The following is a 21,683-nucleotide window of genomic DNA, read 5'->3' on the forward strand; positions in this document are numbered from 1 at the left end:
TGCACATTTCTTGATTTTTTAATTTTTGTTTGTTAAAAATAGTCTCGGTAGATAACCCGCTCCGTCATCCGGAATTTTTAATCAACCGGCAACACGCTGGTCCCATCGGTGCCGGATACCAAAGAGTTTCCTGTACTATTTCCCCTCTTGAACAAACGTTTGATTCGGACACGGGTAATGGGGGCTTGTGATTTATGGGGTTTCGTTACCCCCTTTCTCCTCTCAAAGGTGTTGCCTCTGTTGCTGGTTTACAGTTCCATCGTTCCCAGTCACCCTCCAGTCCTTCACCCAACTATCCATTCCTTAGACGCAAGCCTGAATGGTGGGCGCTGGCAGGTGAGTCAATGGTGGAGACATCACAGTTGTGCTTGATCCTATCGTCAGGTGAGACACATACACGCACTCGCCCACCGGGTCAATGGACAGCGATCAAGCGGAAGAACCTTGGATGTTCTCCTTTCTAGCCCAATGTCATGGACAGAAATTACAGAATGCCAAGTTTCTTCTCACAAAGGGTAGTGGAATTCTGGAACTCTTTCCCTCAAAAAGCTGTTGAGGGTGGTGGGCGGGGGCTCAATTGAAAATTTCAGAACTGAGATTGATAGATTTTTATTAAGGGTACTAAGAGATATGGAACTGAGGCGGGGAGATGGGAGTAAAGATACAGATCAGCCATGATCTAATTGAAAGGCGGAACAGGCTCGAGGGGCTGAATGGCCTCCTCCGGTTCCGATATTCCAAATGGCACCCAGTGAGATGAAGCAGCCTAGTCAGTACTAGTCAATCAGAAGAGGTGCGGTGGGGGGTGGGGGGAGCAAAGAATCCCAGCTCGCGCTGGATGGAGGGGGAAATATTACCCATTAAAAAAAATACACAACGTCCATCTCGGATCAGAGTATTTCCATCAGGGTAGGGAAGCAGCTTCCGTGCCTCTCGGGTGTCCACCATTGGTCCACCCCAGACAGAGAGGCTGCAGCGTTTGACCGGTTGCTCGTGGTACAACTGAAAAGTAACTCTCGACTGGGTTGCCCCTTCTCCTTAGCCCAGGGGCGCTGTGGCCTATTTGAGCCCCTACCCCCCCTCCCCTCCCACCCCTCACCCCCTCGCCTCCCTCCCCTCACCCCCTCTCCCCTCACCCCCCCTCCACTCTCCCCCTCTCCCCTCACCCCCCCTCCACTCTCACTACTAGGAGTGAATTAACTCACAGGCCTATAGGGCCCAGGCGGCCTCAGCTAAATATGGGGCCCCCGCCCAGGCCGGGAGAGGGGGAGTGGGGCGGCAGATTCATTTAAGCGCAACATATTGTGTAAACATTCTACGGCGTTGGTGCATTTTACCAGAGGTTTGTGTCAATGGATCTTGGGGGGTACGGGGTGAGTAGGGAGGGGAAGGTTTGTGTGGGAGTTGCAGGGGTTCCCCACCCCCCCCACACCCCCACCCCTAATGTTCCCGGTGCCCAGCACCCGTTAAGAATTCTTGATCCCACTCTGTTTGCCACCACCTGGTCCAAGATGAACCGATCTCGGCACAGACCCCAGGGAACCGACCTGGGACCGTCCCGATCCCGCGGGGCCGGTTTCGTTCAGGCGCACGGCTAGCGAGGCGAGAGGAGGAGAACCGTTTCCGGGTTCTTATTCATCAGCATCCTGGGCAGTGGCACCTTCTTGGGCAGTCCCTCAGAACCGAGGATGACTTGCTTCCACACTAAAAATGAGTTTGCAGGTGACTGATGAGTCAAATGCGGGACCTACAGTCTCTGTCACAGGTGGGGCAGACGGAGGTTGAAGGGGCGGGTGGACGGGTGGCTACTTTACAAAGGGAAGCGGGGTTTTTTAAGTTGCGGGAGAGCGCTTCGGAGGAGCAAAGGAACATCCTAAAGCGCGAAGCCCAAGAACTCGGTTCGGCCTTCGCAGCGACACATACGTTTAGGCGAGGTAATTCTGCTGGAGCTGACCGAGTGCTAACCATGCAGTCTTTGCAAAAGACACGGAGAAATGGTTCCCAATAATTTAAAAAAATTAAGACCCCTCACCACCCCCGAGGGCAATCAGACGTCGAAACAACAGCAGCTGCACCGGTAGCATTTTTCCCGCTGCAGTTTCAATCCCAATCGAGGAAGTTCCAGGCAAGTCGGAATCGGAATCAGCCCCAAATTCAGACCAAATCCGGATTGGAAGGTCCTTGTAAACACAGCGCTAGAGGTGGTGTCGAGGCGTCCCCGCGCTGCATTACAGCCACTTGTTCTTGATGATCCCGTTCCTCTGGTGCATTCTGCGGATGGAAATAAACCAGCAGACAGATCAGCGGAAGCGAGGCGCACGCCCGAGAGAAGCAAGGGGCTGAGAGCGCACAGGCAGGACAACCGGGAGCTTTCGAAAAAAATGGAGCTCGATGGATGTTTGTTGGGTGAGGGCATCAAGGGATACGGAGCTAAGCTGGGGAAATGGAGTCAAGGTTGAGATTAGTGATCTCACTGAATGTGGTAACAGGTCCCAGGGGCTGAGAGCAATCAAGAAAGACTTGCATTTCTGTAGCGCCTTTCACGACCACCGGACGTCTCAAAGTGCTTTACAGCCAATGAAGTACTTTTTGAAGTGTAGTCACTGTTGTAATGTGGGAAACGCGGCAGCCAATTTGCGCACAGCAAGCTCCCACAAACAGCAATGTGATAACGACCAGATCATCTGTTTTAGTGATGTTGGTTGAGGGATAAATATTGGCCCCAGGACACCGGGGAGAACTCCCCTGCTCTTCTTTGAAATAGTGCCGTGGGATCTTTTACGTCCACCTGAGAGGGCAGACGGGGCCTTTGTTTAACGTCTTATCCGAAAGACGGAAAGAGGACAGGCTTATTGGTTCCATTGGCTACTTTCTAACACTTCTTAGTTTTCTGCAGTGAAAGCACAAGAGCAGCCCAAGGTGACCAGGCCGCTCACTTTATTCCCTTCCTTCAACCCCTGTGAAGCTGCCTTCTCCCCATTACTGGCTGACTGTCGGACTGCTCAGCACTGGGGGGTCTCAGGATGTTGGGCAATTTCTGACTGGGTTTAACAGTGATGGACTATAATTGTATTGATAAATTGGAAAATAGGAGCAGGCCTTCAGCCCCTCGAGCTCGTTACGCCATTCAGTTCAACCATGGACCCTCACTGTGTTGCCGAGACTCAACGCTCTGTTCTAGTCTATTTTTTTCCCCAGGATCTCAGTGCTGTAGAACTCCTCCCCTCCCTCCTATAATCGGCCGCCATTTTAAAACCCAGGATCGGCCCCCCTAACCTCATCATCTCTTGGAATAGAATCATACAGCACAGAAGGAGGCTATTCAGCCCATCGCACCAGTGCTGGCTCTTTGAAAGAGCTCTCCAATTAGTCCCACTCCCCTGCTCTTTCCCCACAGCCCTGCAAATCCTCACGGCAATTTTCTCCCCATGTCACTTGAAGCCAGCAGACCCCTGGTACTTTCTTCATCCGTGAGCCTAGACAGCAAATACTGGCTGGCTATTCGACCGTGGGCCATCACAGCTCAGCCCAGCCCAGTCCTGATCTCCCCCAACATAGGCTGATATTTCAGCACTGCACGGTCAGAGGTGCCTTCATACTGGGGCAACTTAAACAGCCTCTCTCTTCCAGTGGTTCAGGTGAATGTTAGAGATCGGCTGGCACTACATACGAGTTCTCCTCGCTGCGATACAAATCTGCCATGGGATCCCGGTCAACTTTCCTCCTTCAACCAAAAAAGAATTTAACTTGTCGTTCATCTCATCTGCTACTTGTGGGCTCTCGCCGTGCACCAGATAGCTGCCGCTTTTGCTTACACAACAGTGACTGCACTTCAAATGTAATCCTCCTCCTTCCAGCCTTGGTTGTGTATCCTTGCCCTATTGGCCTTGGTCCTTCACTTTAGCTTCTCAATCCAAAAAAAAAACGCAGCTGTAACGCTACTTAGAATCATGGGGGGGAAATTCGGTTGCTTTGCGCCTCACATTAGCGCCCTATGGGCGTTAACGGGGCGCCAAGCAACTAGCGCCCGGGCGCGGCGCTGCTTAACGCCTCCCGTGAAATTCAGCGGGAGGTTAGCGGCAGTGGTAACCGTTAGCGCCCTGCGCCGCCAGCGATGACATCATTGCTGTGCGCAGCGCCTTGGCCGCGTTATGTCCGACGGGGTCAGGGAGGCCTACCTGCGGCCGGGGCAGCGCTACTTAAAGGCGAGGTACCGGGCGGCCATTTTTGTTGCTGACCGCCTGCCAGCACTTGCCCCCGTTCCCGTCTTCCCCGCGGGGTGCCGGCTGCGCTTCATGAGCCCGGCACTTCTCTCGAGTGCCGGATTCTTTCGCCGGCCCTCCGGTCCCCGGTGGTCCAGCTGGGCCCCGGGTCGCGCTGGGCAAGTCCCCTCCCCTTTAAGAAGGGGAGGAAGACCTGCAATACCACGGCGCAACTCAATTTTTCCCCCATAGAATCTTACAGCACAGAAGGAGGCCATTCACAGCTCTCCAATTAGTCCCACTCCCCAGCTCTTTCCCCACAGCCCTGCACATTTTTTCCCTTCACCTATTTATCCAATTCCCATTGAAAGTTATTATTGAATCTGCTTCCACCGTCCTTTTCAGGCAGTGCATTCCAGATCATAACAACTCGCTGCATAAACATTTTTTCCTTCATGTCGTCTCCAGTTCTTTTGCCAATTACCTTAAATCTGTGTCCTCTGGTTACCGACCCTTCTGCCACTGGAAACAGTTTCTCCTTATTTACTCGATCAAAATCCTTCTTGATTTTGAACACCTCTGTTAAATCTCCCCTTAACCTTCTCTGCTCTGAGAAGAATAATCCCAGTTTCTCCAGTCTCGCCACACAACTGAAGCCCCTCATCCCTGGAACCATCTCTTCTGCACCCTCTCCAAGACTTTGACACCCTTCCTAACAAAGTGCGGTCACAATACTCCAGCTGGGGCCTAACCAGTGTTTTATAAAGGTTTAGCATAACTTCCTTGCTTTTGTACTCAATGGGGGAAAAATTGGGTTGATTTGTGCCTCTCGTTAGCGCCCCCGGGGGAGCAAATCCTCGAGCGCCCGGGCGTAGCACCGCTAACACCTTCTGCGAAATTCAGCGGGAGGTTAGCGGCGGCGGTAGCCGGTAGCGCCCCGTGCTGCCGGTGATGACGTCATCGCCGTGTGCAGCGCCCTGGCCACAAACTTCTCTTGCGCCCCCTGACCCATCGCCGGACGATACGTCCGACAGGGTCAGGGGGGCGATTTGGCAGCGGCGGCGGCGCTAGTAAAAGGAGCAGGTGTCGGGCAGCCATTTCTTTTGGGCCGACTGCCAGCACCTGCCCCCCTTCCCCTTTTTTTTTCCTCGGGGTGCCGGCCGCGATCGCTCAGCCCGGGACTCCTCTTGAGCGCTGGGCTGTTTCCCCGGCTCCCCAGTGGTCCAGCAGGGCCCCTCCCGTTTAATCAGGGGAGGGAGGCTTGCAATAACGCGGCGCTACGTGCCGGCGTGCGTGGCGCTGTTGCACGTAGCGCCGCGATCTTCCGTTGTAGCGCCCCAAGAAGGAGGTGGAGTGCTTGCAGTAGCCCCCCACCTCCTGCTTGGGGCGCCACTACTCAATTTCCGGCGGAGGGCCGCTAACTTTTTCGGGGCGCTAATCGATGATTTCCCCCTATGAATCTACAATCGTATTTTGCAGTTTTCCCTGCGCCAGCCAGCAAGTCATTGAATCTCATACCTGTCTTTGGAGCAGTTCTTCAGATGAAGATGATCGTATTTCTTGCGCACCGCCGGACTACGACTGTCCTCAACGTCATACTCTCGGACGTCATTCACCTCCGTCACATGACCGGTCAGGACCTTCACCACAAGCAGGATGATGTACTGAAACAGAACGAATCACAGGGCACAGGTCAAGGCTGGCTGGCAGGGCTACACAAGGACTATCAGTCATGGCTTGTTTGTCTTCCTTTTCCATTGGAAACTGGAGCTAGGCCGCCGAGTGGTACAAAGGGCACACTCTGATGTTCTACAGCTACTGTCTTAACTTACGTCCCGTCTTTAGGTCCAATGGGAGAGTTAAGCTGAACTCGGAGACCCGCACTCTACTAGTGGTCGTCCTGCAGACCAGCTGCACGTCTCACACAGCCTGTTTGGGGCCATTTTTGCAGACCCACCTCTGGCCCGTCAGGAGGGGCTTTGCAGCTCCGTGTGCCTCTGGGCCTCCAATCACAGTCTGCTCGGCCGCGGGATGTCGCCCCGAGCTGGAGTGGAGCGCTGTCGTCCGTAAGGGTGACCCCCGAGCTTCCGGTCGCCTGTCATTTCAATTCGCCGTTCCATTCCCACTCAGACCTCACCATCTGCGGCCTCTTGCATTCAATCACAGAAACCCCACAGTGCAGATAGAGGCCATTTCGGCCCATCGAGCCTGCACCGACACATATCCCACCTGATCCCCGGAACCCCTACATCAACACATATCCCACCCTATCCCCGTAACCCCACGTATTTAATCCCCCTAACACTAAGGGTCAATTTATCATAGCCAATCATCCTAACCCGCACATCTTTGGACTGTGGGAGGAATTCCACGGAAGCTCAGTGTAAGCTCGAGGAACAGCGCCTCATCTTCCGATTAGGCACTTTACAGCCTTCCGGACTCAATATCGAGTTCAACAATTTCAGATCATAACCTCGGCCCCTATTATATTTTTATATATTTTTTATCCACACTTTTGGTTTGTGCCTTTTCCTTTTTATTCCTTTTCATTTTATTCTCTCTCCCACATGGCAGCTGTCGCTCACTCTGCCAGCGCATTTCACACTTCATCTAGAGCCATTGTTTGTTTCTTTACCTGTCCTATTACCATCTCGTCTCGCCTTGAATATCTCTTAATGTCTCTTCTTTCATCCCCTCCCCCATTTCCCAGCCCCCAAACTGCCTTTTAATCTGTTTCATTTCCTGCCTTTTTTTTCCTCAGTCCTGACGAAGGGTTTCGACCTGAAACGTTGACTCTATTTCTCTCTCCACGGATGTTGCCTGGCCTGCTGAGTTTTTCCAGTGTTTTCTGTTGTTATACAAGGAGGCTGCCTTCACCCCAGCTTGCAAAGGGCAAGTGAAAGGACCCCATTGAAATACAACCATGGGGGGGGGGGGGGGGGGTCCTCACAGTTTTTTCTTCTCTCTTGCAGTGGGGAAAGTGCCCTCTGTGGAGTGACTGGAAGCCGGAGTTAATCGTGTGGAGGACTCGCAGATGCAGGTCTGCGTCCCATCATTTTGTAGTGCAGTACTCTCGAGAGTAATCCTTGGGCAAGTCATTGGTTGGGAATGTGGCCCTCAACTAAATGGGTCATAGACTGTTCTTCACCTTTTCACCTGTGTTTAATTTCAGCTCAAATTCACCCCCCAATTTACTCTCCTTTTCTCCTCTCCTCGCTGAAGATGAGGTGAACAGCATAGATACATTTAAGGGAAAGCTAGATATACACATGAGGAAGAAAGGAACAGAAGGATATGCTGATAAAACTGACGTAAGAAAATTACTAGGCACTTGGTCTAAGCGTTAAACAAAGCTTTAATCAACTGTTTTACAACATGGAGGTCTAGTTGTGTCCTTCACTAGTTCCTGTTAAGAATGTCCTGCGCAAGCTGGGCCCGTGCCCGAGTATTTATACTCTCCCTGGACAGCACCACCCGCAGGCCGCTCAGTATTATTTCATAAGTCTTTCTTTCATGAATGACTGATTCATGTCAAAAACGATTTCGATTATACCTACGGAGGAATTCTAGAGACCGGAGCAATCCACAGTAAATATGTTTGACAAGCTTCAGACAGCTAGCTTCAACAATAAGCTTGGATCGCAATAGCCCAGATGCATTTGAGGGGAAGCTAGATAAGTACGAGGGAGAAAGGAATAGAAGGCTCTGCTGATGGGGTGAGATGAAGAGGGGTGGGAGGAGGCTCGTGTGGAGCATAAACACCGGCACGGACCAGTTGGGCCGAATGATCTGTTCCTGTGCTGTAACTTCTATGGAATCTACTGGATATTATTGCTACAGTTATAAAAAACTTTCTCCACACTCGACCCCCCCCCGCCCCCCCACACCCTCTCCAGCACGTGTACAAAACTTATCATCCCTGCCCATCCCACCATGAGTCTATGCCCCGATCACATTGGGAGAGGTTAGAGGAAGATGGTGAGAGGAAGATAGGGAAGTGCCCCCCCCAGCCTGGGATTACTCACCAGAAACCAATAGACATTCATCAGAGTGAGGGTGAGCAGCAAGATGTTGAAGAAAAAGTAAAAAGGAATATTGGGAACAGACTGGAGACTGGAGTAACAGGTGGCATACAGCACTTTGAGGGGGAACCAGTAAAGACGGAACCAGAACCTAGGAGAAAAAGAGAGAGAGTGTTGCAGAGAAGAAAACTCATGGAACTCATTATAAACATGAGGCTCCCTCACTATCCTGAGAACAGCCTTGAATATATGCAACAACTCAGCATCCACAGCCCTCTGGGGTGGAGGATTCCAAAGATTCACAGCCCTCTGAGTGAAGAAATTCCTCCTCATCTCAGTCCTAAATGGCCCACACTGGATAGCCTGCCGACACTCATTGGCTAGGCTCGCATGAAAGAAAGAAAGAAAGAAAGACTCATTTATACAGTGCCTTCCCCGACCTCAGGACATCCCAAAGCGCTTTGCAGCCAATGAAGTACTTTTTGAAGTGTAGTCACTGTTGTAATGCAAGAAACGCGGCAGCCAATTTACACACAGCAAGCTCCCACAAACAGCGATGCGATAATGACCAGATAATTGGTTTTAATGAAGTTGATTGAAGGATAAATTTTGACCAGGACACCAGGGAAAACTGCCCTGCTCATCTTCCAATAGTGCCACGGGATCTTTTACGTCCACCTCAGACGAGGCCCTCGGTTTAACGTCTCATCCACAAGACTGATTACTAACTGCTACAAACCGTGAAGCATTTTGGGATGTGAAAGGCGCTATATAAATGCAAATTCTTTCTTCCTTACATAGCAACACCCACCATTTCAAATATTTCCTTCCTTTCTCCCATTGACCCAAGCACTTCATAAAATTGCCTTTAATGTAGTAAATGGCGCAAGCTGCTAAGCCGAGGAGAATCACACACTGAGCAATACGAGGAGAGATAAGGGGAGATGACTGGAAGCACGGTTGTTAAAGAGAGATTTTGGGGAGGCTTTTGAAGGTGTTGAGCGGAAACAAGAGGAAAAGTTTCAGGGAGTAGTTGGTATGTTGGCCTTCATTGCAAGAGGATTGGAGTACAGGAGCAAGGATGTCTTACTACAGGAGCAAGGATGTCTTACTACAGTTGTACAGGGCCTTGGTGAGACCACACCTGGAGTACTGTGTGCAGTTTTGGTCTCCTTACCTAAGGAAGGATATACTTGCCATAGAGGGAGGGCAAGCGAAGGTTCACCAGACTGATTCCTGGGATGGCAGGACTGTCTTTTGAGGAGAGATTGGGTCGACTAGGCTTGTATGCACTAGAGTTTAGAAGAATGAGAGGGGATCTCATTGAAACGTATAAAATTCTGACAGGGCTAGACAGACTGGATGCAGGGAGGATGTTTCCCCTGGCTGGGGGGGTCTAGAACGAAGGGTCACAGTCTCAGTATACGGGGTAGGACATTTAGGACTGAGATGAGGAGAAATTTCTTCACTCAGAGGGTGGTGAACCTGTGGAATTCTCGACCACAGAAGGCTGTGGAGGCCAAGTCACTGAATATATTTAAGAAGGAGATAGATAGATTTCTAGATGCAAAAGGCATCAAGGGGTATGGGGAGAGAGCGGGAATATGGTATTGAGATAGAGGATCAGCCATGATCATATTGAATGGCTGAGCAGACTCGAAGGGCCGAATGGCCGACTCCTGCTCCTATTTTTCTATGTTTTCTATGTAGAATCGAGAAGGCAGAAAGCTCTGCTGTCAACACAGGGGTGAGGGGGAAATCGAGGGAGATGCGCAGGAGGCCAGGGTTGAAAGGCCAATGGGCATGGCCTTCGATATTGGGCTGGAAGAGGTCACAGAGGCGAGGTGCTGAACAATCCTCTTTGTTTCCTGCTCAAGGTCCACTTTCCACCATGTTGAGAGGGCTGTCTAAAGGAAAGTTAGCTGGTGAGGGTTGGTAGTAGAACTTAGAGAATGGGCCCATCCATCAGACGGAACCAAAGAAAAACAGGCAGATTACACATTTGCTAGAACCTCTCTTTCGGACAACTTGACTCGCCTGAAAAGGCACCAAAATACACCCGTGGCGACTTGATGTTAATTTTCACCGAGAATTGACTCAAATGACTTTAGATCACCCGAGGGACAGGGGCATCCGAATGGCCGCCTTTACTTTTCAAAAATCAGGGACAATTAGACAAATAATTTTTTGAGCAAGTTGAAAATCTCTTGCAATGTCAAAACTGAATAATGTTCTTGCTGTTTGGGGCATGATACCACCCTTGGGATTGTTGTTTGACTTGTTACCCCCACCCCCAATCTCCATTCGCCTCTCTGTGCATTTTGTCCTCCTTACTAACCACTGGCCTTAGAAACACCTTATAGTGTGAGATTTCCCATATTGGAACAACTTACATCAGGAGTAGGCCATTCCACTTTGTTCCGCTATTCAATTCGATCTGTACCTCAAGTCCATTTACCAGCCTTTGCTCCATATCCCTTGATACCCTCACCCAGTAACAATCTGTCGATCTCAGCATGGAACATTTCAATTGACCCATACCTTTGAGTGAAAACATGCAACCTGATTTCACGCCTAAATGACCTGATGTTAAAATGATGGTCTGTGTGTTCTGGATCACCCCCACCAGCGGGAATAGGTTCTCTCTGTGTATCTATTCTATCAAATCTTTTTTAAAAATCATTTTAAACACCTCGATTAGATCACCCGTCAACCTAAACTCAAGGAACTACAAACCAAGTTTGTGCAACCTCTCCTCATAATTTAACCCTTTTAAGCCCCGGTACCATTCTGGTGAATCTGCGATGCACGCTCTCCGAGGCCAGTATATCCTTCCTGAGGCGCGGTGCCCGAAACTGAACGCCGTGCTCTAGATAGGGCCTGACCAAGGTACAACTGCAGCATCACTCCCTCCCCTTTGTATTCCAGACCCCGAGAGAGAGAAGCCAACATTCCATTAGTCCTTTTGATAACCTTTTGTACCTGCGCACGAGCTTTCAGTGATCTGTGAACATGGACACTGACGCAAGAAAACTACTAGGCACTTGGTCTAAGCGTTAAACAAAGCTTTAATCAACTGTTTTACAACATGGAGATCTAGTTGTGTCCTTCACTAGTTCCTGTTAAGAATGTCCTGCGCAAGCTGGGCCCGTGCCCGAGTATTTACGCTCTCCCTGGACAGCGCCACCCGCAGGCCGCTCAGTATTATTTCATAAGTCTTTCTTTCATGAATGACTGATTCATGTCAGACACCCAACTCCCTCTGCCCCTCCACACCACTAACTTGCATTTATGCGGTACCTCTAACACAGCAAACATCCCAAGGCACTTCATAGGAGGAGCAAAAGAACACGAGTAGTGGTGGGAGAGTTGGTCCACAGCACTGTTGAAGAGACGGGGCAATTCGCCGTGGACAACGGCCAATCGTTGTAGGGCTGTGGATCTGCTAGGATGCATTAATAAAGCGTTAAGCGAGCGCACAAACACTTACCAGCTCATAGCAAAGGTGCAACAGCCAATATTGGAAACCACATCGTTTAGTCTGTGGTGGACACCAGCCCTGTTTTTGAAGTAAACATTAAGTTTGGTGAATTCTAGCAGAATGTCATTTATATCGTGAAGGAAAAGAACCAAGATTCCAATATTGTGATACCTGCAAGAGAAAAAAAACCCCCAATTGTTTAGCCGCTGAGATACTTTGCCTAAGTGGCCATTACCGACGGTTAAACATTATTGACTACAAGGGGCGCCAATCCCAATCCTGTCCTCATCTTTTCCAACAGAAGTTACTGAGTAGCCATCAGGAGTAGGAACCCTGGCTGATCCTGTTCCACTGCCTAGCCTGGTGTGCTGAGGTTAACAGCGCTCCTACCTGCTGTCCTGGAACCAGGCACTAGGGTTTATTTCTAGAGGGATAGAATTGATAAGTAGGGAAGTTATGCTAAACCTGTATCGAACCTTGGTTAGACCACACTTGGAGTACTGTGTACAGTTCTGGTCGCCATATTATAAAACGGATATAGAGGCACTGGAGAGGGTGCAGAGAAGATTTACAAGGGTGATACCAGAAATGCAAGGGTATACATATCAGGAAAGGATGAACAGGCTGGGTCTCTTTTCTCTTGAAAAATGAAGGTTGAGGGGTAACTTAATAGAGGTCTTTAAAATTATGAAAGGTTTTGATAGAGGGGATACAGAAAGAATGTTTCCACTTGTGGGGAAGAGCAAAACTAGAGGCCATCAATATAAGATAGTCACCAAGAAATTGAAAAGGGAATTCAGGAGAAACTTCTTTACCCAGAGAGTGGTGAGAATGTGGAACTCGCTACCACAGGGAGTGGCTGAAGTGAATAGTATAGATGCATTTAAGGGGAGACTGGACAAGCATATGAGGGAGAAGGGAATAGAGGGTTACGCTGATAGATTTAGATGAGGAAAGACAGGAGGAGGCTCGAGTGGAGCATAAACACCGGCATGGACTGGTTGGGCCGAATGGCCTGTTTCTGTGCCGTATATCCTATGTAATCCTGTATGGTTCAGTTCCAAACAGAGCAGTGCATTTACTAATAGAGCCACCGGGGGAGCCCTTCCTCCAAGTTGATGAAGATTTCACAATTGGAAAGGCCATGTTGTTCCAATGGGTGTTTGTTCGTAAAAGAATTAAAAAAAAACAAATCACGGGTTGAAAAGATGGGGAAACACCTGCTCAAGATTATCGTAAATCTAACACTTCAAACCCGCTGTGTTTTTCCACCTCTCTTCCACGTCTGGAGGTTGTGAAAGGCGCTATATAAATGCAAGTCTTTCTTTTTACTCCACTGGTTTGAACCGCCTGATGACACTAGGCTACACATAAGAACATAAGAATCAGGAGCAGGAGGCGGCCATACGGCTCCACCATTCAGTAAGATCATGGCTGATCTTTGACTTCAACTCCACTTTCCCACCCCATCCCCATAGCCCTTGATCCCCCGAGAGTCCAAAAATCTATCGATCCCAACCTTGAATATATTCAATGACTCAGCATCCACAGCCCTCTGGGGTAGAGAATTCCAAAGATTCACCACCCTCTGAGTGAAGAAATTGCTCCTCATCTCAGTCTTAAATGGCCGACCCCTTATCCTGAGACTATGACCCCTAGTTCTAGACACTCCAGCCAGGGGGAAACAACCTCTCAGCATCTACCCTGTCAATCCACCTCAGAATCTTATATGTTTCAAAACCTCCCACAGGAGATGAGATACGTTGAAGAAATTGTATAAGATCTGCAACAGGAACAGGCTTGACAGGTAAATGGGTCATTTCTCATCTTTGCCCAGGCCGAGATCAGTTGGGGTTTTCCTGTTCTCTATAGCTTGGTACCGTATCACAAGGTACCTTTATCCATTACACCACTGGGGGAGGCCTATGTCTCTCTGCTCATCCTGGACTAGCAGTGGTAACGACACCAATATATCTTGTGCTCATAAACTGAGGGAAAGTTTTCAGGGCGGTGTGGGATTAAACCCACTTTACGGTAAAAATGATGGCCCGGAATTTGCGGTCAAGGGGCGAAGCTAAGGCGCTTGCTGCTGACCCCCGAAGAAAGCCGCCCACAAAGCCCTCGCGATCGCTCTGTGGCGAGAGGTTTGCCTTTTGCAACGCGCAAGTGAGATCGGTGTAGAATAGTGGGGAATCCCTAGAGCGCGATCTAAGATGACGTCAACAAGCTGTCCGAGCAGCCGATCACAGTGCAGAATTCTCACAGACAAAAACCAGGAAGTGAAGTTGCTTTCATCCGGACTTTTTAAAAAATGTTACAGAGGGCAAAAAACAAAGCTTGGGGCTCTCACATTGGGGAAAAGGTAAACCTGAAATAAATATGAACAAACTTTTTAAAAATATTAATTTTTTTTTTTTTAATAGTTTCTTAAAAATTGTAATTTTTATCATAATGGAGAAATTTGACACTCCACGAAATTAAAATTAGTTTTTCAGGGCCATAGCTTTTGTTCAGCAGTCAATACGTTGTTAAAACTGCAGTTACGCCTAATCCAACAAGGCCTAACATTTAATGGGGTATTTAACAGCAATATTACCGCAGAAAAACCCAAGTTTTCATCAGTTTCCCTGATTTGACCGATTACTGATTGGCAGCTGTCGGGGGCGAGGGCGGCGGGGGCGAGGGCGGGGGAGCGCACAGCGCAGCCAGTGTCGGAGCAGGGAATGACTGCCCGCAACTTCAGGATTTCCGCGTTTAGATGCGCGCGGGCTACATCCTGAAGTTGTGGTCAGCTTCAAAAGGGCATTATCACCGAACGCTGTTAGATCGCCACTATTACCCACCGCAACCGGCCCGATGTCTTCTGCACACACTCCAATATGGTGGATCAAAAGTCCTGTAATTCGTAGATTCCCTCTCTTAACACATACTAGGGTTGCCAACCGCTCCAGGATTGCCCTGGAGTCTCCAGGAATGCCCTGGGGTCTCCAGGAATTGAAGATTAATCTCCGGGACACTGGCCGCGAGCAACACCCGGGGGAAAAATCATAGGGGCGGTAAATAAAATGGTGTCTTTTTCCCCATTTTTTTGAACACGTTAATTTATTAGTGATAAAAAATGTTGGCGATGGTGGGGAAAGGGGTCTTTGACCAGCGGTGGGAGGTCATGAGGTAAAACCTCCAGGAATATGTCTAACCAGAGTTGGCAACTCGAGCACATACACGCACACCTACCTGAAGGCATAGGAGAAGGCGATGAGCGCCAGTGTTATCACATGATGGACCAACATCACAACAGAGTCCTTCCTCCAGGCATCCATGTAGACAGTGGCGTAGATGGCATGTCCATAGAAACTGCACTGAACCAGGTAAGCAATCGCTATGTCTTTAGGGACGTCCATTGTCGCTCTCCACTCTGAAAGACGAGCGCGAAAGTTAACACCTTTGATTCGTATGTGGCATTTTCTGATTGAAGCACAAACATTTTCTCTCATTTCCCCGCTGATCCATCACACCAGAGAGTGGATTTGTGTACTAATAGTCGTGACACAAGGGTCACTAGGGTGATACCAGGGCTCAGGGCACGACGTGGCGCCTTTTCCAATTGCCAAAGTTCAGATACAACGTTTAAGTCACTTAAAATCTTACAGCACAGCCTTACATTCGGCCTGTCGTGCCGGTGCTTGCCCTTTTGAAAGAGCTCTCCAATTTAGTCCCACACCCCAGTTTTTTCCCCATAACCCTGTAAATGACTCCTCTTCAAGTACCTGTCCAATTGCATTTTGAAAGTTCCTATGGAATCTGCTTCCACCACCCTTTCAGGTAGTGCATTCCAGATCTTCTTAACTCGCGGTGTCAAAAAATTTCTCCTCATTTCCCCTCTAGTTCTTTTGCCAATTATTTTAAATCTATGATCTCTGGTTACCAACCCACTTGCCAGAGGAAACAGTTTCTCCCTACTTGATTTATCAAAACTACTCATAATTTTGAATACTTCTATTACATCGCCCCTTAACCTTCTCTGCTCGAAGGAGAAGAATCTCAGTTTCTCCAATCTCTCCACATAACTGAAGTCCCTCATCTCTGGTATCACCTCCCAAACCCGCGACCTCTACCACGGGAACACCACCACCTCCAAGTTCCCCTCCAAGTCACACACCATCCTGACTTGGAAGTATATCGCCGATCCTTCATCGTCGCTGGGTCAAAATCCTGGAACTCCCTCCCTAACAGCACTGTGGGAGCACCTTCGCCACACGGACTGCAGCGGTTCAAGAAGGCGGCTTACCACCACCTTCTCGAGAGCAATTAGGGATGGGCAATAAATGCTGGCCTTGCCAGCAACGCCCACATCCCATGAATGAATTTTTTTAAAACCTTGTACTGTATTCCTCTATGAGGGTTAGTGTCTGTTTAAACACACAGAGTATGAACGCATGAAGTGTTTGTATCTGAACTTCACTAATTGTAAAATATACCCTTAGTTACAGAGCAAGACAGGACGACACTAAGCGGAGAAATTCACTGCTGTTTAACGGGTTAGTCCCAAGTTCAAATAATGTCACGTGATATTCTGAAACAAAAGCAGAAATGCTGGAAAGACAGAGTGAGTCAGTCAGCATGTGCAGGCAAAATGGACAAGTTAAAGTTTGAGGTGTAACCCGTCATCAGAATTGGAAAAGTGAGAAATGAACAAGAATTTAAATAGGAGTAGAACTAAAGGGCGGGGGGGGGAAGAACCCCCCCCCCCACCCCGCACACCCTCCATGCACCACCCCACGCACCCCCCCCACGCACCCCCCCCACGCACCCACTCCATACACTCCACTGCATGCACGGTACATACCCCATGCGCTCGAGCACCCACCACGTGCGCACACAGTTAGCTGGCACAGATGCTACATTAGATGATGGGAAGAAGCATAATAAAACAAGTTAAAGACATAACAGGAGAGTCTGCTGTACAATTCAGGATGGGGTTGGTATTGGGGAGGGGAGGTGAATGGTGCTTGGGGGAACTCGCCTTCGAACACTGTGCTTTGGGGGAAATCTGCATCCGTGGTGTCGATCTCATATTCTTCACTTTGGATCGCTAGATCTTCCCATGTTTTGCCAGTTCTCCTGTTCTTATTTATGACTGGACTTACATCCCCTCCCTCTTTGTCTCACTCATCACTTGCATGTCTTTTGTTATGCTTCATCTCACCATCTCCTGCCTCAGCTCAACATCTCAGCATCTCCTGCCTCATCTCAACATCTCACCATCTCCTGCCTCAGCTCAACATCTCAGCATCTCCTGCCTCATCTCAACATCTCAGCATCTCCTGCCTCATCTCAACATCTCACCATCTCCTGCCTCATCTCAACATCTCACCATCTCCTGCCTCAGCTCAACATCTCAGCATCTCCTGCCTCAGCTCAACATCTCACCATCTCCTGCTTTTCCTTTAAGTACATTACAGATCATTTCACCCACATTTCATCTCTTGTTTGACTTTCCCCCCCTTCCATTTCCTCTGTACCACAGTGATACTCAATACCTTCAGGAAAGGGGGGCAAAAATTGAGGAATTCGGCTCATTTCTTTTGCAATGGCTGCATATTTTATCTGTGGATTCTATGGGCTGGATTTTGATACAGGGGGAGTGTAGGAGGTGGGACTACAACTTTTGGGGTTGTAGTCCCGCCTCCATCGAGATGCGGCCAACCCACGCGATTTTGACTTGATTGACCTTGTTGACCCCGCCCAGCGGGCTCAGCAGGCCAATTAAGGGCCACCTGGCAACAGGTGACATCACAGATTGACATTTCATCTGTCAAGAGCTTTTGACAGATGAAATATCAGCGTTTGACAGCTCTTTGAAGCTGTCAAACACTGACAATCTGTACTCCAAGTTAATTCCTTCCTCTCAGGCTGATTTAGAGATCTCTCCAGAACAGAAAGCTGAATGCGGCAACTTTTGACAGCTCGCGGCCATTCTGCTTTCTGTGCCAGTGAGATGAGGGACTCACGAGACCTGAAGAAAGGAAGGCTGTAAAGGTAAGTAAAGGTAATTAAACTTCTTTAAACACACTTACCTCTGCACTCATGCACTCATAACTCACCTGAACACCAGACATCTCAAACCCTCCAAGCCCTTCAGCCCGACGGTCCGCCTCGCTAACTTGGCATGGTTTGGAGCCGTCGGGAATCCCACACTTCAGGAAGAAAAATAGGGATTAGGCTAAAAACTGTCTGTTAACAGGCAGTTAATTGGCACTAATCCCCTTCCCGCCTCAGGGAGGCAGGTCCCAGCACAGGTCGGGTTCCCGCCTCCTTTGAAACTGGCATGGAGGCGGGATGGGTTCGTGCCCCCCCCGATTTCAATCCCGCACATGCCTCCAATCCCGCCTCCACGGCCGAATGAAAATCCTGCCCTATCGGTTAGTTCAGGTGTCCCACACTCCTTGCTGCATTTCTACAGCACCTTTCACGACCTCAGGACGTCCCAAAGCGCTTTACAGCCAATGAAGTACTATAGAAGTGTAGTCACTATTACAATGCAGGCAACCCGGCAGCCAATTTGCGCACAGCAAGCTCCCACAAACAGCAGTGTGACAATGACCAGAGAATCTGTTTTTTTCAGCGATGTTGTTTGTGGGATAAATATCGGCTCAGGTCACTGGGGAGAACTCCCCCTGCTCTTCTTCGAAATAATGGTCGTTTTCATCCACCCGAGACGGGGCCTCGGTTTAATGTCTCATCCGAAAGACGGCACCTCCGACAGTGCAGCGCTCCCTCAGTACTGCACTGGGAGTGTCGGCCCCAGTGCTTAAAAGACTCTGGAGTGGCATAGTGGTTAGCACTGTTGCCTCACAGCGCCAGGGACCCGGGTTCGAATCCGGCCTCGGGTGACTGTCTGTGTGGAGTTTGCACATTCTCCCTGTGTCTGCGTGGGTTTCCTCCGGGTGCTCCGGTTTCCTCCCACAGTCCAAAGATGTGCGGGTTAGGTTGATTGGCCATGATAAAAAAAATTGGCCCTTAGTGTTAGGGGGGATTAAATACGTGGGGTTATGGGGATAGGGCTTGGGTGGGATGGCTGTCGGTGTAGGGACCGGGTGCTAGGGTTTGGATGATCAGCCATGATCTCATTGAATGGCGGAGCAGGCTCGAAGGGCCGAATGGCCTACTCCTGCTCCTATCTTCCAGGTTTCTATGAACCCACGACCTTCTGAAAAGATAGCGACGCCTGCTGAGGCACGACTGACAGACAGGTACGCTCGTGACAGAACCGTATGGCTTACACAAATGAAAGGGTAAGTGGAAATCCAGTGGACTGGGACAGCTGTAAAAAGTAACAAGGGGATACGAAGAAAGTGATGAGGCACAAGACAAGAATATGGGGGGAAGAAATCTTGAGGGATATCAAAGCTAACAGGAAATGTCTTTACAAATATATGAAGAGAAAGAGAGGGGGGGAATGTAGACTCGACTGAAAGAACAATGAAGGTGCAACGAAGGTTCACTAGATTGATTCCTGGGATGAGCGGGTTGTCCTATGAGGATAGTTTGAGCCTATATTCTCTGGAGTTTAGAAGCACGAGAGGAGATCTCATTGAAAGGTATAACATTCTTAGAGCGCTTGACAGGGTAGATGCCGAGGGGCTGTTTTCCCCTGGCTGGAGAGCCTGGAACCAGAGGCCACAGTCTCAGGATAAGGGGTCGGCCATTTAGGACTGAGATGAGAAGAAATTTCTTCACTCAGAGGGTGGTGAATCTTTGGAATTCTCTCCCCCAGAGGGCTGTGAATGCTCAGTCGTTGAGTCTATTCAAGACTGAGATCGATAGATTTTTGGAGGAAGCAAGGGATATGGGGATCGGGCGGGAAGGTGGAGTTGAGGTAGAAGTTCATCCATGATCTTATTGAATGGCGGAGCAGGCTCAAGGTGCCGTACGGCCTACTCCTGTTCCTAATTCTTAGGTAACACGGGATTGTGTCGATATCGGCCGCTGCGCATGTTGAATGCGGTTAAGCTCCGAGGAGGTGGAATCAATAGACGGAGAACCCGCTGAACTCAGCCTCACCACAGCTCCTCCCAGCAGAGAATCCTGCCTCGCCATAGTGGTCCTTCACAGTAAAATAAATAAATAAATAAATCAACTTTTATTGTCATTGTTAGTGCACAAGTGCAGTACAACGAAATGTAGGCTTGCGGCTCCCGAGAGTGTACATTTAGATTAAGACATTTAAACATTCAACATACATTTGGCTTGTAATACATTAACATAAACATAACCATAATAAAGTGCATTGGCAGATGTGCAGGCTTTAGAGTTTATTTGTGGAGTTCAGTAGGATGACAGCCCTGGGAAAGAAGCTGTTCCTAAATCTGGTCGTACGGGTGCGAATGCATCTGTAGCGTCTCCCAGATGGCAGGAGGGCGAACAGACTGTGGCTGGGGTGGGTAGGGTCTTTGATGATGGACCGTGACCTCCGTAAACAGCGTTTCTGGTATATGTGCTCTATGGTCGGTAGCCGGGTGCCGGTAATGCGTTGGGCAGTTTTGACTACCCGCTGCAGGGCTTTCCGGTCATAGTAGCTACAGCTGCCATACCATACTGTGATACAGTTCGTCAGGATGCTCTCTATTGTGCAGCGGTAAAAGTTAGAGAGGATCAGGGGTGACAGGTGACTCTAGTGATGCAGCATTGCCGCAGTATCTGCAACACAGGACCAACGTGGGCTCAGGTTTCAGGGCTTGAAAGGATCACTGATTAAAATATTTTTAGATGCAATGGTTTGATATTTAAGCCACAAATTGCTAATTTATTTTGATTTATTTTCACATTATGTACTCTGTTACTTTATCCTTTGAAAGCATACTGACTGCAGGAGATGTCTCCATCTCGAATCTCTCCGGCTCAGAGTCACTGAGCTGGAGTGCGAGTTGGAGACACTCCGACACATAAGGGAGGGGGAGGAATTTCTCGACAGTTTTATCCAGATTACAGTCACACCCCAGAGGAAAGCACAGGTTCAGGAAGGGGAGGGCGTGACTGTTAGGGAGACAGGTAGCAGGGATTTAAGAGAGGTTGAGAAGGAGGTCCTGCAGACACTGGTCCTGTCCAACAGGTCCGCTGTACTCGCTACCTGTGAGGACAAGGAGAAAGACTGCAGGGAGGACAGCCACAATGCTGACCAAGGCACCGTGGCTCAGAAGGAAAGTTAAAGAGAAAGGACAAGGCAATAGCGCAGGGTAGCGATCGGGGTAATGATAACCAGAGTGTGACAGGAAGGGCCAGAGCATACAAGCATAAGTGCACCAGCAAATAGGGTCAGAGTAGGGAAAAAAATTTAAAAAGACAAAATTAAAGGTTCTTTATCTGAATGCATGCAACATTCGTAACAAGATAGATGAATTGATGGCACAAATGGAAATAATTGGATATGATCTGATAGCCATTACAGAGACGTGGTTGCAAGGTGACCAAGGCTGGGAATTGAATATTCAGGGGTATTTGACATTTCGGAAGAATAGGCAAAAAGGGAAAGGAGGTGGGGTAGCTCTGTTAATAAAGGATGAGATCAGTACAGTAGTGAGAAATAATGTTGGCTCGGAAGATCAAGATGTAGAATCAGTTAGGGTGGAGATAGGAAATAATAAGGAAAATAAGTCACTGGTGGGAGTAGTCTATAGGCCCCCTAACAGTAGCTACATTGTAGGACAAAGTATAAATCAAGAAATAATAGGGGCTTGTAAGGTACTGCAATAATCGTGGGCGATTTTAATCTTCATATAGATTGGACAAATCAAATTGGCAAAGGTAGCCTTGAGGCGAGTTCATACAGTGTATTCAGGACAGTTTCCTAGAACAATACATTGTGGAACCAACCAGGGAACAGGCTTTTTTAGATCTGGTAATGTGTAATGAGACAGGATTAATTAATGATCTCATAGTAAAGGATCCTCTAAGGAAGAGTGAACATAACATGATAGA

At 48.9% G+C, this 21,683-nt stretch overlaps 1 protein-coding gene across 1 annotated transcript in view; it reads right to left on the bottom strand.

Moving 5' to 3' along the window:
• Window positions 1-1,168: 1,168 nt before the first annotated feature.
• cers1 (ceramide synthase 1) overlaps window positions 1,169-21,683 on the bottom strand; it is a 48,646-nt gene continuing 28,131 nt past the window's right edge. Inside the window, exons 3-7 of the mRNA XM_086004465.1 lie at window positions 14,940-15,120; window positions 11,715-11,876; window positions 8,228-8,375; window positions 5,721-5,866; window positions 1,169-2,271 (exon numbers count right to left, since the gene is read on the bottom strand). Of these exons, the coding sequence (XP_085860591.1) occupies window positions 2,229-2,271; window positions 5,721-5,866; window positions 8,228-8,375; window positions 11,715-11,876; window positions 14,940-15,120 (680 nt within the window). The 3' untranslated portion in view covers window positions 1,169-2,228. The remainder of the gene's footprint in view (window positions 2,272-5,720; window positions 5,867-8,227; window positions 8,376-11,714; window positions 11,877-14,939; window positions 15,121-21,683) is intronic.

This window comes from Somniosus microcephalus, chromosome 13 (assembly GCF_052327205.1).
Source record: "Somniosus microcephalus isolate GS21.2 chromosome 13, FLI_Smic_1.0, whole genome shotgun sequence".
Taxonomy (NCBI): domain Eukaryota; kingdom Metazoa; phylum Chordata; class Chondrichthyes; order Squaliformes; family Somniosidae; genus Somniosus; species Somniosus microcephalus.